This window comes from Talpa occidentalis, unplaced genomic scaffold (assembly GCF_014898055.3).
Source record: "Talpa occidentalis isolate TD23 unplaced genomic scaffold, MPIMG_talOcc4v2.1 talOcc4.12, whole genome shotgun sequence".
Lineage (NCBI taxonomy): Eukaryota > Metazoa > Chordata > Mammalia > Eulipotyphla > Talpidae > Talpa > Talpa occidentalis.
The window spans coordinates 50,728,963-50,741,824 of NW_023601212.1; the positions used below are offsets into that span (position 1 = coordinate 50,728,963).

Consider the following 12,862-nt stretch of genomic DNA (forward strand, 5'->3'; position numbering starts at 1 on the left):
AAAGCTAAACAAACGCTCCCCGCGGCTGTGCGGTCGCCTAGATCCGAGGGTGGAACTACATTTCCCAGCGGGCGTCGGGTTTTTGGCTCCCTTTCCCTCCGCCTGGGTGTCTGGATCCGCAACCGCCGCCGGCGCTGGTAAGGTAGGGACTGGGGCTCGTTCGCATATTGATGGGCCGGCGCCTCGCATCTGCCGGTGCCCAGTCGGCGGGGCTGACGGGGCTGGGCGCCGCTGGGGCCGGGGCGGGGCAGCTCTGGGGGCGGGTATGGGGTCTAACGCTCTGTGTACTTCTGGCGGACCCTTCCTCTGGGACGCCCCTCGCTTCTCCCACCGTGTTGGCAGTATCGTCACGTAAGCCTCTGTGTATGGGGATTCTCGGGGGAAGGAGATGTTCGACGCTTGTATTAAAGCTTTGGCTAACCTGAGCGCCAAGTGTGTTGAGCTTCAGGGCACTTGATTGATCCTCTGCCTCTGGGCATATGGGGTTGAATTCCCTGGCCCCCCGTAGCGCTACTGGGGCAGGCTGGGAAAATTTGAATTTTCTGACTGGTCTGAACGTTATAGGCAGCAGGAAAGGAGAGGGAGACCCCCCCCCCCTTTTAGTCTCAGGTACAAAACTCACACTTTCAGTTTGGTTCTCCTAGTTAATAAAGCTGAGAGCTAATGCCTGTCTTTTTGGTCTGTTTATTTCCTACTTGTTTAAGAATCCCTGGGGGAGAGTGTGAATGTTTGGCACTTTGAAACTCTAACACGACGTTAGTCCTTCCCACTCCTAGTCCCTTCTCTCCCCACACCTCCCAGGAGTTAGGAAGTGTATCTGGAAGTTTTTCCTTCTCTCTTCCCCAGTTTAATGGAAATGTTATAGAGCAACCCCGATCCGACGACCTGGAAACCCAAAGTCACTCTCAGAGCTGGCCGGAAGCTGCGAGCTGGTGGAGAGCCCAAAATGGGGTCCCCCAAAGCCCACGTGTCTGCCTTTTCTATCCACCTGGCTGCTTAACCCCACCCTCAGGTCCCAGCCACCTTCCCTTTGGTGGTGATGGGATTTGGAGTTCCCAGTGACTTTGGCTTTGACCTGGGGTGGGGGTGGAGTCCACAAAGCCTATATGGAAATAGCTTTGGGACATCTTTTTCCCCCTAACAATTCCCCCCTTTCACTTTTTGCCACCATTTCCATGGTGATGAAGATCGAATATATGGAGGTTGGGATGCAGTCTCAGATGAACCTTTGATGAGTTACTGTTCTAAAGCCGCCTTAGTGTTCTCACTCTCAAGTTTTAACTAGTGTTGCTGCTTAACAATCAAAAATGTTATAATGTGGCCAGCTGTATTTGTGTATCCTCTGATAATCATTGCTTTTTCTTTTTTACTTTTAAAAGACTAGATGGTTAATGAAAAGCTTAATTAGTGTATCAGTCTCACCATTTAATGCCAGCTGGAAACCAGGAAATGAATAGGGTTAGATTGTAGTCAGTGTAGGCAAGGAAATTTTAGTAAGCATTTCTAAGAATGTTCCCTGCTCTTGAGATTTCCCAAATAGAAGTGATCTTCAAAGATCTAAGAATTGTGCGAAGTGAATATATTATTTGCTGTGTGAGGTATCCCAAACTTGATGACTTAAAACATCAATAAACATTTATTATCCCCACAATTTCTTTGGGCCAGGAATTCCAAAATGACTTTCTGAGTGTATCTTGTTCTAGGTCTCTCATGAGGTTGCAGAAAAGATACCTGATATAGGGATGCTGTCTTGTGAAGACTTGATTAAGGCTGCAGAATCAGTGGCAAAGGTGTTTCACTCACATGCCTGGAATTTGGGGCTTCTTGGCAGGAGTCCTAGGTTATTCCTTGGTGGGCCTCTCCTCCCTCACATCTGTTGGAATGTATTGTTAACATAGCAGCAAGCTTTCCCTAGAGTGAGCAATTCAAGACAGAAAGGCCAAAGCCACAGTGTCTTATGTGACCCACATACTGCCACATAGCAATACCCAACTAGTTACATAAGTCAGCCCTTTTTTTTTTTTTTTTTTTTTTTTTTGTGAGAGAGAACTACGTAAAGTAACGGAGATTATCAGAAGCCATTTTGGAGAATGGGCCAGTACAGGTCCATTTAGTTTATGTTTTGATTTTCACAAAATCAGTATGAATTTCATACTAATATAAAACATTTGTCATGTTCAAAACACAGGTGTTTTTCCTTTAATAGTCTATCAGCAATGCCTTTTTTTTTTTTTTTCTCAATTTGTTTTGTGGGTAAGCATTATTTTGTATTCAAAGTGTAAAAAGAACAATGAGGAGCAACCTCTAAGCCAATGGTGGCACTCGTTGCCCACTCCGTGGTAAAAGGTGGAGTTTTGGGGACTCTTTAGCCCTAGCACCCCTGAATGTTGGTAGAGGGTGCCAATGGGAACTGGGGGCAGAGCAGAGCTGCCAGGTTGACCTAAAAAGACTGAACACGGGCAGGCTGGTGTCTGTTTTTTTGGCTTCCACTTGGATTCTTGTCTCTGCTTAACTGATACTATCTGTAGGTAGATCAGCCAGCTTCCTCCTACATACCTGCTAGTAGGTTTTCTTCTTTCCCTAAGCTCTTCCTTTTCCCACTTATGTAAATCTGCTTTGGGGTCTTCTGTATTACTAGGTGCATGGGTGAGGACTCACAAACCAGATCATACCATCTCCCAATTCTCACACCCTATTTGCCCCATAGCAAAGGCACCATGACCAGTTTAAATTAGAAAAGATGACATCATATCCTGTCCATTGCCTCAAAGCATCTCATGGAAGTTACTGTTTTTTATTGTACTCGTCCGCCCATGGAATGGAATCCTTTGAGCAAGGAAGAGAGAAGATTATTACTCTGATTTGAAACTCAATTGTGAATTCAATTATCACGATAAACTATCTTACATGGCAAAATTTCTGGGTAATTTGGAATCTATTCTTAGAAGACTATGATAAACATTCCTTAATAAAACTTAACTACTTTTAGTTTTTTTTGTTAGCTATCACTGTTTATCTTTTCATATCAAAGCATTCTGAAAGTTTGAATTTGTAGAATTGATCATTCTTTTATAGAACATCACTTATTTGATCATGTTAACTATGAGTGATTGGAATTGCTTGGTTTCTAATCTTTGTTATTTTCAAAGTATCAGTATACTCTGGGATTGCTCTGTAGCTGAACCCATAGTACAATTAGGGAAGCTGTAAATAATGAACTACAAAGGGCAGAAGCCCTGGTATGAGGAAGGGCTGTACTGCTTAGATTATCAGGAATACCAGGACCACCCTGAGCTCAAAAGATGGTATGCTTAGATTAGAAAGGATATTGAGATAACTCAGCTATGACCTGCACCAGTGGTTAAGCATTCCTCTCCCCCACCCCCATGCTTGCTTGCTTCTTGTTTTTATCTTCCGCCTGATTCTAAATAAAATGTAAATAAAAGCTAGACTGACCTAAAGCAGGGCTGCATCTTTTTTTTTTTTTTTTTTTTTTTTTTAAGATTTATTTATTTATTTATACAAGCACTGGGTACAGTGAGAATTGGGGGAGGACGAGAGAAATCACCAGAGCCGGAGCCGGGGACAGAACAGGCAGACTGACGAAGAAATACACTGCTGAGGGGAGCAGCGGACATGGCAGGAGAGGTCTGTCACGCCATGTGGGACCCTTGCCGGTGGCCAGGAATCAAACCGGCACTGCAGAGGCTGCGGGCAGCTTCACAGCAAGGCTTCATCTTAATTCTCCCTTCTTTAGGGAGTCTTTTGATGTAAGTTCCTCTAGGCTTCTCATTACTCCAACAGACTCTTGAGTAATCATTTTCATCCCACGTGGAACCCCATCAGGCAGCAGTAAACCTCACTATTAGTAGTAAACTCTCCTCTGGACTTTGTTTCTAGACATATTTTGTTATCTCAGTGGACCTGGTGAGGTCTCTGGCATTTGTTGTGAGGTGTAGGTGGGGCAAAATACTATAGTCCTGTAAGCAGAAAAGTCTGCTATGATACTTGAGAGAAAATCAGGGCTAGAGGCAGAATTATGAGTTATTTCTAGAGGTGATAGATAAAAACACAGGGTTTTATCATTATGAAATGAAATACATCATAAGGGAGAATATATGTGAAATAAAATGACACAGTGAAAACATACTGCTGTTTTAGCCATGGTTAGAAAATAGAAGTAATTTTCTAAAACTCCAATCTTTATATATTTGAAGAAAAATATCTGAGGTTTTTTTGTTTGTTATAAAAGATACATAATATATTTTTAATTTTTTTTTTTAGGTTTTCAAAATGTCCAACAAAGAATCTTGTGGGAAAAAAGAGAATTCTTGGAGAAAAGGCACTATTTCATCACCCAACTTTGTTGACGAAGTAAGAATTTTGGTTTATTGACCTAAAGATATTTTTTTTACAGTTTAATTTTGTGTAATGAAAAAAAAACCCTCAGTTTTAAAATGAATTATGTAAGTATGTAAAAAAAAAATATGAATATTTACCCTTCTGGTCTAGGAGATGTTTTTCTCATTCTTTAAGTGCATTATTTTGTTTATAGTAATAATTCATCATTAGACCATTTCCACATGGTCTCCTCTCCCCTTGCTCAGCATGCTCTCTGGGATCACATGCTCATCAGTCAAAGTGAGCCACCCTGTGTAGGGGAGGCTAACGGCAGGAAAGACCATTCTCCCCATGTTCCCTTTTCTTTTAGTCAGTACACTGCCTTGAGCATTTTGGTAGATTAAATTTAAGATATCTAATAAATTGAGCTGAGTAGGTCTCTAGGAAGCGTCTTGAAGATTTCAATGAGATTAGTTACCAAAATAGAAAACTTTGTAGTCAGTTTTACTGTAAACTCTGATTAGTCTGCATAGTACATTATCAGAATTATACCATGTTTATGTGAGATTATTGTCTAAGATGGTGTCTAATCTGGCAAAGGTGAACATTCACTAAAGAAGTGGTTTTTTGTGATCATGGTTAGTTCACAAGGCTTTTTCATCATCTGGATGAAGTGTTCCAGAGTTCATACACTTCTCAGTGTTTGATGCTTACTAACTTTCTTGAGTATTCATTTAGTCTCCCAGATATTGCGATAAAACCCTGAAGTGTGACCAGAAAGTACCCTGGTGTCCTTGACTTGCAAATTCCCGTTTTGACATTAATATTTGGGATGCTGTTTGAAATTCTCCCATTCGCTCAACCTAGTCTAGTCAGAAGTCTCCAAATAGGTGCTCATCAAAGTCAACAATGGTTTCCATGTTGCTAGGTCAGTTTTCAGAGCTCATCTGATTTGACCCATCAGCAATAGTGGACATAACTGTTCATACCTTCTCTTTGAAACACCTTCTTCACTTAGCTTTTAAGACACCATACTTTCCTGATTTGTATTTTACCACTTTCTCACTGGTGCATGCCTCACACAGCATCCTTTGCTGGTACCTCCTCATCTTAAACTTTTCAAGTGCCCAGTCATGGTTTCCCACTTTAGTAAAATACAGTTTCATTCTTTCATTCACTTCAGCCAAAATTTTTGTCATCATCTGCCAGCATCCTGTCTAACAGCAGGTTCTATCAGCTATGTTGTGGCCTCTTTTCCATCTACGGTCTCTGCACCTGTGTGCACATGGCCTTTCTGTGCACCTATGTGTGTGTGAAAGAATTGGATAAGGCACTCCTGCATGACTGCCTTGAGACAATAGTCCACATCAGGAGGTGGCCAGGGACTCGTAGGTAACCGTTGACTGATTGTGTGGTCAGGGTCCAAGACGGTCTAAGAGTAGTTTGGAAATTACACCAAGCACCTGCATGGGAAGTATTCCCTGTATATGTGGCTGACATGTCCCCTCCTGCTCTCTGTAAAATTGAAGTCCTGTCTCCCATAAAGATACATACCCTTTGTTTCCCCTGGACCCTACTTCTCCTGCCATTGTCACATAATCAGTCATGCTTGTTTATTATTAATAGCAAGAGGGCTGCTCACTGAGCACCAGAGTCTTGCCTTGCAAACCTGTTTCATGACTCGTCCCTCAGCATGTCCCCGGGATGTGCTGGCACATTCTTGACCCACTTTTTTTTTTTTTTAAAGATTTATTTTATTTATGCAAGAACCAGGGTACAGGCCAGATGCATGGGAAGGCGAGAGGATTCACCAGAGGCAGAGCGTAGACAGAACAGGCAGACTGATGAAATGCACTGCTGAGGGGAGCAGCAGGCGAGACAGGAGAGGTCTGCTCGCCATGTGGGTTGCTCTGAGGCCGGCGGGGATCGAACCGGCACTGCAGAGGCTGCGAACAGCTTCACAACATGCGCTCAACCGCCTGCGCCACCAGGGAGACCCCCCAGACTAGCTCTTAATAAAATACTCAAAGTCTGACTACCTCCTCCACTGGCTATCTCTGAGACCTAGACTGTCGACTTGCTTTCCCATCATTACATTAGTTAATAAATTGATCTCTCTGCTTCTGCCTTTACCTCCTTGTGTTCTCAACACAGCAGCCAAGGTACTGCTATTGAAGTGTAAGTCAGATCATGTCACTCCTCTGCTCTGTATCTTCTAGTGCCTTTCAATTTCATTGAGGGTAAAAGCTGAAGTTCTTGCTGGGCTGACAAGTGACTACTCTCCCCATTTCGCCTCCCTCTTACTCTCATTGCTCTCTCTACTCCTTGCCTTCCTTGCCACTGTTCCAACAAGTTGGTCACATTCCTGCCTCATGGCTTTGCACTTGCAGTTATTCTTTTTGAATTGAAAACTCTTTGCCCAGATGCTCATATGCTTTGTTCCTTCCTTTTTAAAAAAAAAAAAAAAATTATTTATGAATACAAGGACTGGGGTCTAGGTTAGAGGAGCCGGGGGGTGGGGTGTGGGAGTGAGAGGATTCACCAGAGACAGAGAGGGGAGCAGAACAGGTGGATTGACTGAAATTCACTGTTAAGGGGAGCAGCAGGCGAGACAGGAGAGGTCTGCTGTGCCATATAAGTTAGCTCCCTGGCTGGGGATCGAACTCATGCCATAGTGTCTGGCAATAGCTTGATAACCCCTGTGCCACCAGGGAGGCCCCCGGCTTTGTTCCTTCTTGAGGTCTCTGTTCAGAAGTCAACCCATCTGTGAGACCTCATCCATCTGCTCTGTTTAAATTTGTAGTTGCCTCCATCTCTACCTCTCAGGCCTTGCTGATTCCTTTCTCTGCTTTATTTTCTTCCAAATATATAAGTTATTTGTGTATTCCTGCACTAGACTTTATATCCATGTGCCAAGGGGCTTTATTGCTTTTTCATTAATCTGTACCCTTATCTAGAAAGTCTTTGGTAAATGGTAGGTATGTCCTGGGTCTGTTGAATTCAGGATCCACTGAAAAATAATTGAATATATGGTTTCAGAAGACTGAATCCCATCACGTCAATGCCATTTCCTAATGGCCTTATCTGAGCTGTCATTGACCTTCTGTTCCAATACCTATATCCCATCTCAACTCTAATTCAAGAGCACCTAGATTTTCTGACTTCCAGTTGAGTCTACCTTCTATTTTAGTTTCCCTTCCTGTTACTAAAGTTTGTGTGCCTTTAAACATTGTTCCTCTCTGAGGTTTATTATTAATATGGAAAGAATGTTATTTATAGTAATAATGGTGAAATGATGCAGTCTTGTAGTGTGCTTTATTTTGTGCTTTTCTTGTTTCTTCTTTTTTCCAATTGGCATTCTTAGGATAAGAAAGAGAAAAAACCCTCAGCCAGTTCTATTAGTTCACCTTGCTCTACAAGATCTGTTTCATCACAGAAGAGAAAACTGGTGAGTGTTTAGATACTGCACCTAAATCTAAAAATTATATTGAAGTCTTAATGTACAATTAAAGGGTTTTTAAAATTGAGATATAATTGCCATATAACATTTTATCAGTTTCAAGTATACAGCACAGTGATTCTGGACTTGTATATATTGCTTATATATTGCGAAGTGAGCACCACAGTAGTCCAGTTAACACTTATCATCACACATAGTTAAAAGAATTTATTCTTATGATGAGAATGTTCGTTTGCTTTCTTAGCAATTTTAAACTATGCAATACAGTATTATTAGTCCAGTGTGTTAGCTGTAGTCACCCTGACGTATATTATATCCCTAGAACTTAGTTATTTTATAACTGGAAATTTGTATCTTTTCACCTCTTCACCAATTTCTCCTACCCTCCCACTCCTACCTCTGGCAACCACTATTCTGTTCTCCATATCTGTGAACTTGATTTGTTGTAGTTTTGTTTTTGATTCCAAATATAGGTAAAATAATATGATATTAATCTTTCCAATTAGAGGGTCTGTGTTATGAATTCTCCCCACTATTCTTCTATTAAATTTTTCTGTATCTTATACTTACTTTTCGATATCCACTAGAATGAAATCAGTGCTTATGTTTTTTTTCCTTCCTACTTCTTACCAAATAACATTTAACACATTATTTATTGTGTGTTGATAGACCCTATCACATGGGATTAAATAACATGCATATGAAGTTAGATAGCTTTTATGTCTTCTCCCATGTATAGTTATATTTATAATATATTTTTGTTGAGATTCCCAAGGCAGAAACAGAGTTTGCATTTTCGAATTCAGAAGCTGAGATCCAAAAGATTAAGTGGTTTGTACATGGATACAAATTTAGGTGTAGGAACAGAGCTAAGTTCAGAATTCTTTACATTCTCACAAATAACTGGAAATAATGACGGTAGACTAAACACACTAAACTTGTGACTGCTTGGTTGGTGTGGTACTTTCCACATTCAAGTGGAAATTAGGTATATATCTGGATACCTCCATAGTTGTGGGTAATAAAGGAAAGTAGTTGTGAAAGTTGCATGAATGCGGAATCGTGTTTTTAGAAATTTGTTTTCATATAGTGAGATAGCTGTTTCAATTTATTATTGCTATGCTAACCTTTTTAAAACAATGATTACATCATATCTCTGCTCTGTTGAAATCTTCACTCATTTTTTATTTTATCATGTAGGATGTTCTTAAATTGATCAACCTTAACTATCCAGTTGCTTTTTTTTTTCTTCCTTGAAAGAGTCTCTGTGCTTTCAGCTCTGCTAGTTTATTTTCTCTCTGCTGAGTTTATGCCAGAGTATTCTAGCTTCTTAGAATGCCAGACTTTCTTAGCTGAGAATCCCTTTTTCTCTTACCCATCACCTATCAATCTTCATTCAATATTCATTCTTCTTTTTTAAAATTATGTTTACAATAGCTAAGCTATGGAAACAACCCAAATGCTCAAAAATAGATGACTGGATCAAGAAGATGTGGTACATATACACAATGGAATATTACTCAGCAATCAGAAAAGATAAACACATGCAGTTTGCAGCAACATGGATGGAGCTAGAAGGGATCATGCTCAGCGAAATAAGTCAGAAAGAAAAAGAAAAATACCGGATGGTCTTACTCATAGCAGGAATTTAGAAAACCTAAATAAGAGACCAGGAAAAAGACTAATCAATATAAAGTAAAAATCAAAATCAACAAGCAACTATAAACCAGAGACACACTTGGCTGGAGGAGGGAGAGGCGGGGAAAGGAAGGACTAGAGTCAAAATAAGGGGGGGGTACAATTGTATGGGGAATATAACCATAATGAAAATGCATATATTGTATAAAAATGAAAAATGATGTAAGAATTATATAAAATAAAATATTTTTTTAAATAAATAAATAAATAAATAGAATATTATCATTTTGAACCTCAAAAAAAAAATGATTGTAAGAATGAAATAAAACATTTCACATTTGAAAAAAAATAAATAAAATTATGTTTATTGTGGTAATATTGATTTACAATACTGTGTATGTTTTAGAAGTATAGATTCACACCTGGTAGCCGCAATTCTGCAGCCAGATTTCAGAGAGTTTTTGTCTGTTCCTTTCGTTTTTTACATTTCACATAGTAATAAAATCATCTGGTGTTTGTCTTTTTCCTTCTGACTTACTTAACATAGCACAATCAACTACCAATTCTAATCATGTTGTCGGGAGTAGCAAGATTTCATCCTTTCTATACCTTAGTAGTATTCCATTGTACATATATGTCACATCTTCTTTATTCATCTACCCTTGGGCACTTAGGTTAGTTCCATAGGTTGGCTATTTTGAATAGTGCCACAGTTAACATAGAACTATATATATTTCATTTAATTAGTGTTTCTGTATGCTACAAATAGATACCTAGGAGAGAGATTGCTGGATCATATGATAGATATGTTATTAATGTTTTGAAAAACCGCCATACTGTTTTGATGCAGCCCCATTTATATATTTTTGCTTTTGTTTACCTTGTTCTTAAAGTTGAATCCCTAAAGACCTAATTGATGCCATGGCACAGTGTTTTTTGCCTATGTTTTCTGTTTTTTTCTGGTTTCATGTCTTACATGCTAGTCTTTAATCCATTTTGAATTAATTTTTGTGTATGGTGTGAGATAGTGGTCTATTGTCATTCTTTTACAGATGGCTGTCCACTTTTCCCATCATCATTTGTTGAATAGACTTTCCTTTTCCCATTGTATGAGCCACTCTACTGTATTTTTTAAGTTCACCGTTTGCATTATTTATGTCTGTGACTGCTATTGGGAGCTTTTTATAGTTTCTCTGCCCTTGCTGTATTTCTCACTTTTTTCGTCCGTTGTTCTCAAAATTTCAGTAATCATTAAGACTGTTGTTCTGAAGTATTATTCTGGTAGTTTGGTTAACTCTGCTGTACTAGGAATTTTTCCCAGGATTTCGTTTTGATCATTGATTGGGGTGAATTACTCTGCCTCCTCATTTTCTGTTTGATGCTATTTGATTATTTTTATGGATTCAGCTAGATTGCTTTCCTTCCTAGTCCTGCAGTGACGGCCTTTGGTTAGAATGGCAGGCTATAGGGTACTGGCGTAGGGTGTTGGCCTTGGATACTGTGCTTTGCTGTTGTATTGGTTGAAGCTTCATCACCAATCAGGATGCCTCAAGTTCAAGAGCCCGTATGGGGTGGTGATCCAGGAACCCAGGCTACATGGTGAGGGCTGGAGATTAGATGATATAAAGGCTGCTGCAGTAGATTCCCAGGAGCATAAGCCTTCCTTGGTCCTGTAGCCGCTTGAACTGAGGGAAGGATTTCCAATCACCATTTAGTCAAGGTAGGTCAAGCCAGACTATCAGTGGTGCTCTCCCAGAAGTCCCAAATTGTAACTGACTCTTCAGCTATAGCCTAATTATGATCTAAGCATGTTTTGCTCGCTGTGCCTTTCTCATGAGACTCAGGCATGAACAGAGTGGCCAGGATGCTGTGGGCTTGGGCTGCAGGCCCATGTTTTAAGTTGTAACTTGCAGATTACTTAGTAGTTAGGCTGCCCAGATGCCTGCCCTGATGGGATAGGGACAGATACTTCTTGAGCTTGCCAGACACTATAGCTGCCAGCAGTCACAGATGTGTCAGCTCCGCACCCACGCTGCAGCTATTGTTCTGTAGGGGAGCGAGGAAATGATGTTCACAGTAGGCTAGGAACTGAGGGAACGCCCCAGAAGTCCATGTGGGGTAGGAGCAAGTGCCTTTGGGACTGCCAGACTAGATACCCACTGCCCCATCTCCATAGACCTTCTGTAGTTAGTGTTCTTTCAGTGAGGTAGCACTTGCAAGTCTACAGTGGGCTAGGAGCCAAGGGGAAATCCCGAGAGTCAGGTGTTGGAGAGTTGCCTCTCCCAGTACCATGTAATTTCCTGGTGATAGTGTTTCTCGGTTTTCCCCACTTTATCATGGGCTTTGTCTCACCTTCTTGTGGAGACCTGTATCATAAGGTCTTAGTTCTCTCCCAAGTGTAATTATCCCCTGGCTGATGCTGGTTTGCAAGGTGCATAGAAGAGATGACTCCAGACTTGTGCAGATCCTCCATCTTTCTCTCTGTTCAATCATTAGCAAATATTTTATTCACTGTTTGTTCCTGGGTATTTTCCAGCTTTTGGTGTTTGATGTTTTGTGCTTTTCTATAACTTGTCCATTTTTTCTGCCTTGATACTTAGATATGGACTTGTATTAGGTTATTTGTACATATATGACTAATTCTGTGCTTTATCCTTTTCCTTTACCTTGAGCCCTTTAAGACAGAGAATATTTCCTGTTTTTTCTTTTTCTTGGGCTTAACCCTAGATCCCTGGTATTTATAGAGAGAAAGAGTGATTGAGTAGAGAGTAGAGAGATCTAGTTTTAAATGATGCCTCTGTTGCTGATTTGCTCTGTAATGCTGAGGAAGATACTTAAGCTCTGTTTGAACCTTGGGTACTTTATCTTTAAAATGGGGATGTTCCGTTTCACATCTCAAGATTATGGAACAATTAAGTAAATTGTGATGTCAATCTATTTATTAATACATAGGTATGGGAAAAAATATTTTCTCCTGGTCTCCTTCCCTTGTAAGTATAGTACTGGTACCTAATTGATATTTCCTAAATGACTGACATTTTTTTTCCCCAGAAATCTGATCATACGGACATTTTGTATAGTAATATAAAAAGAAGACAGGAACCAAAAAGGTAAATTCCCCCAAACAAATAACTCTATTAATGTTTGCTAAAAACAAAAATCCAACTTGCCTCTGACTTTTCTTCGGTTTTTATTTTGAATTGTCTCCTTTTATTTAATGAAACTTTGCTTCTATAACATCTGCTAAAGTGTATTCTATTACAAATTTCATGTTATGTTGACTATCACTTTCTAAATTTTTCAATTCAGATTTTTAATGCCTTTTCAACTAGTGTCCTTTTTTAAAAAAATTGTTTTAAGTTCTAAGTATTTTTAAGTTCAAATATTTAAGTTCTGAATATTTTTTAAGTTCAATGGTTTAAG

The 12,862-nt window shown here is 39.9% G+C and overlaps 2 protein-coding genes across 9 annotated transcripts in view; one reads left to right on the plus strand and one right to left on the minus strand.

Annotated features, from left to right (window-relative positions):
• TRMT1L (tRNA methyltransferase 1 like) overlaps positions 1-466 on the minus strand; it is a 41,739-nt gene extending 41,273 nt beyond the window's left edge. The window contains exon 1 of the mRNA XM_037506310.2: positions 422-466. The gene's annotated coding sequence lies outside the window, so the exon portion shown is untranslated. The remainder of the gene's footprint in view (positions 1-421) is intronic.
• Positions 1-12,862, plus strand: part of SWT1 (SWT1 RNA endoribonuclease homolog) — an 82,323-nt gene that overhangs the window by 613 nt on the left and 68,848 nt on the right. For 5 of the 8 annotated variants that reach the window (XR_005124256.2, XM_037506304.2, XM_037506303.2 and 2 more), the window contains 3 exons: positions 4,285-4,374; positions 7,706-7,789; positions 12,491-12,549. Coding sequence is in view for 7 of the 8 variants with exons in the window: in XM_037506304.2 (XP_037362201.1) it covers positions 4,294-4,374; positions 7,706-7,789; positions 12,491-12,549 (224 nt within the window). In the remaining variant the exon portion in view is untranslated. Of the gene's footprint in view, positions 1-6; positions 143-3,750; positions 3,771-4,284; positions 4,375-7,705; positions 7,790-12,490; positions 12,550-12,862 lie in introns of those variants that run through there. The other 3 variants (XM_037506305.2, XM_037506306.2, XM_037506307.2) reach the window with 3 other exon arrangements.